The 2,005-nt window shown below is 46.2% G+C and overlaps 1 protein-coding gene across 1 annotated transcript; it reads left to right on the top strand.

The window, feature by feature from the left end:
* Positions 1-667: 667 nt before the first annotated feature.
* LOC125178380 (protein mono-ADP-ribosyltransferase PARP11-like) lies at positions 668-1,937 on the top strand (the record flags this gene model as incomplete). The annotated part of the gene is given in 2 exon segments (XM_047881972.1): positions 668-1,334; positions 1,814-1,937. Coding segments are annotated over 2 exon segments (791 nt in total), but the record flags the coding sequence as incomplete, so codon positions are not given.
* Positions 1,938-2,005: the final 68 nt, after the last annotated feature.

Genomic DNA, 2,005 nt, shown 5'->3' with positions numbered 1-2,005 from the left:
AAATTCATCTAACATTCACCAAACATTCCCCTTACATTCAACTCACTGTCTTTGTATATGATGAGTTTAGGACTTCCTAGTCCCCGGTCACGCTGATGCGCCACCTTCGTCGTCCGCCGTCTCCGAGTCGTCGCTAGGCAGGTCACCCCGCCCTCGGGTCCCGGATATATGTAACGTCGGACGTGTTCCGTATATTTGCCCTCCTTTGGGCCAGCTGATGCAAGATGCTGTTGCTTGTCACTGGCTGTGGGTAGTTTCCCATTACTAGACATTCCGGGATCTTCTTCAGAAACTTTATCCAGTTGTCTCTTGAAAGTCGCAGGAGTAAACTCCCCTCCTCTCAGCGCTTTTAGCAGGGCATTAAAGAGCCTCGGTCCTACCACGGACAGTGATCCCTCACGAAGAGTCTGTACTCTTGCGCGGCTCGGTTATTAAATGGGGGAATCCTGCAGTCTGCCCCTTCTTTCGTTGTAACGTGTCACTATTATGGAAGTCTCACTCTCATAGTTGGGAGTCAGTCCGGTTATCATGTTCCAAGTGTACAGTATGATATACCTTTCTCTTCTCCTGTCCAGTGAGTACAGTCCCAGGTGTTTCAGCCTTTCCCAGTAGTTCAGGTCCGGCTCCATCATGCCTCTGTTTGCAGACGAGAGCGACTATGAATTTTCAAGCAACGAATACGAGTGGTTCTTCTGCGATGAAAACAACCAGTGGATAAAGTATGGCCAAATTAGTTCTGGAAATGATACGAATTGCGTTCCTACCCAAGGTTCTGACGACATCGAAAAGCATTACAAGACTAAGCCTGGCCAGGTGATGACAATCAAGAGCCGACAGCAAACGTACGTGTTGGACCTAACGACCATGACGCAAACCAACGTGAGAACAAGAGTTCAGCGACCCATGAGGCGCAAAGTACGAGAAGTACGCAGGCAAAAGCAGTTCGGACCCATGGCAGGTGGGTCGCATGGTTCATCATCTACGTCAGCATCAACAACGTTGTTCACTGAAATCCCCTTTGGACAAACGAGTTACGCGACACCCATTCGAGCAAACCATGCCGAGTACGGCAAAGTTCTGTCACTGCTGAGGTCCACAAATTGTCAACCCCGCAACATCTTCAAAGTGAAAAACCCCCACCTCAAAGCAGCGTTTGATATCAAGAAGGCTCAACTTCAGAGCCAATATCCAGGTGTTCGGTACAGGGAAGAGTACCTCTTTCACGGAACGAATTCTGTCAACGTCAAAGCCATTCTTGAAGAAAACATTGACTGGAGACTTCATGGATCCAATGCAGGACAAAATCAGGGAAGAGGAGCATATTTCTCTAACAAGTACGTATAATTACATGTATTAGCCATATTTCGCTACAATAATTAAAGTTAATGTAGTTAGGCGGAAGTTCTCCATTCATGCATGTTTCATTGAAGACCAAAGCATACTTTTTAATAACGATTTTCTTATTGTTTTTTTTTTCAGTAAGCCGAACAAAACTTCTTGCTGGTATTTTGAGATTAGAAAGCAGGTTACCAAAGGGCATTTTACTGGAATACTTAATTATAGTATGAACCATCCCTTATTACGATCACCCAATCATATTGTAACCACCTGTATTCCTCAGGTCGCTGAATAATGTCCATTCACGTGATATAATTTCCACGCCCGGACTCTGCGTACTTGATAATACGTACTATAGTTAATTTAATTTAGAGGCAATCCTTAGGGTAATGCCTCACCTCCTCACCTGCCTTAGGTAACCTCACTGTAGCATGCCTCGTTAAGTGAAAGTGAACTTTTTTCCTCTTTTCAACAGTGCACAATTTTCTCGCGGCTACGGGGAAGTCATCTTCATCTGCAAGGTGCTCGTGGGTCTCACCGCCCCCGGCAACGCCCAGACCGTCAAGCCTCCAAAAGACGGGTACGTCCCTCCTACGTAGCGGGGAAGAGGAAAGCGGGTTACCGCTTCTAGTGTTTATTTAGATGCTCTCAGATTCTGTTGCACGTC

This window comes from Hyalella azteca, unplaced genomic scaffold (genome assembly GCF_000764305.2).
Source record: "Hyalella azteca isolate HAZT.00-mixed unplaced genomic scaffold, Hazt_2.0.2 contig9317, whole genome shotgun sequence".
In the NCBI taxonomy this organism is placed as follows: Eukaryota; Metazoa; Arthropoda; class Malacostraca; order Amphipoda; family Hyalellidae; genus Hyalella; species Hyalella azteca.
This window is presented reverse-complemented; position numbering and strand designations above follow the sequence as displayed.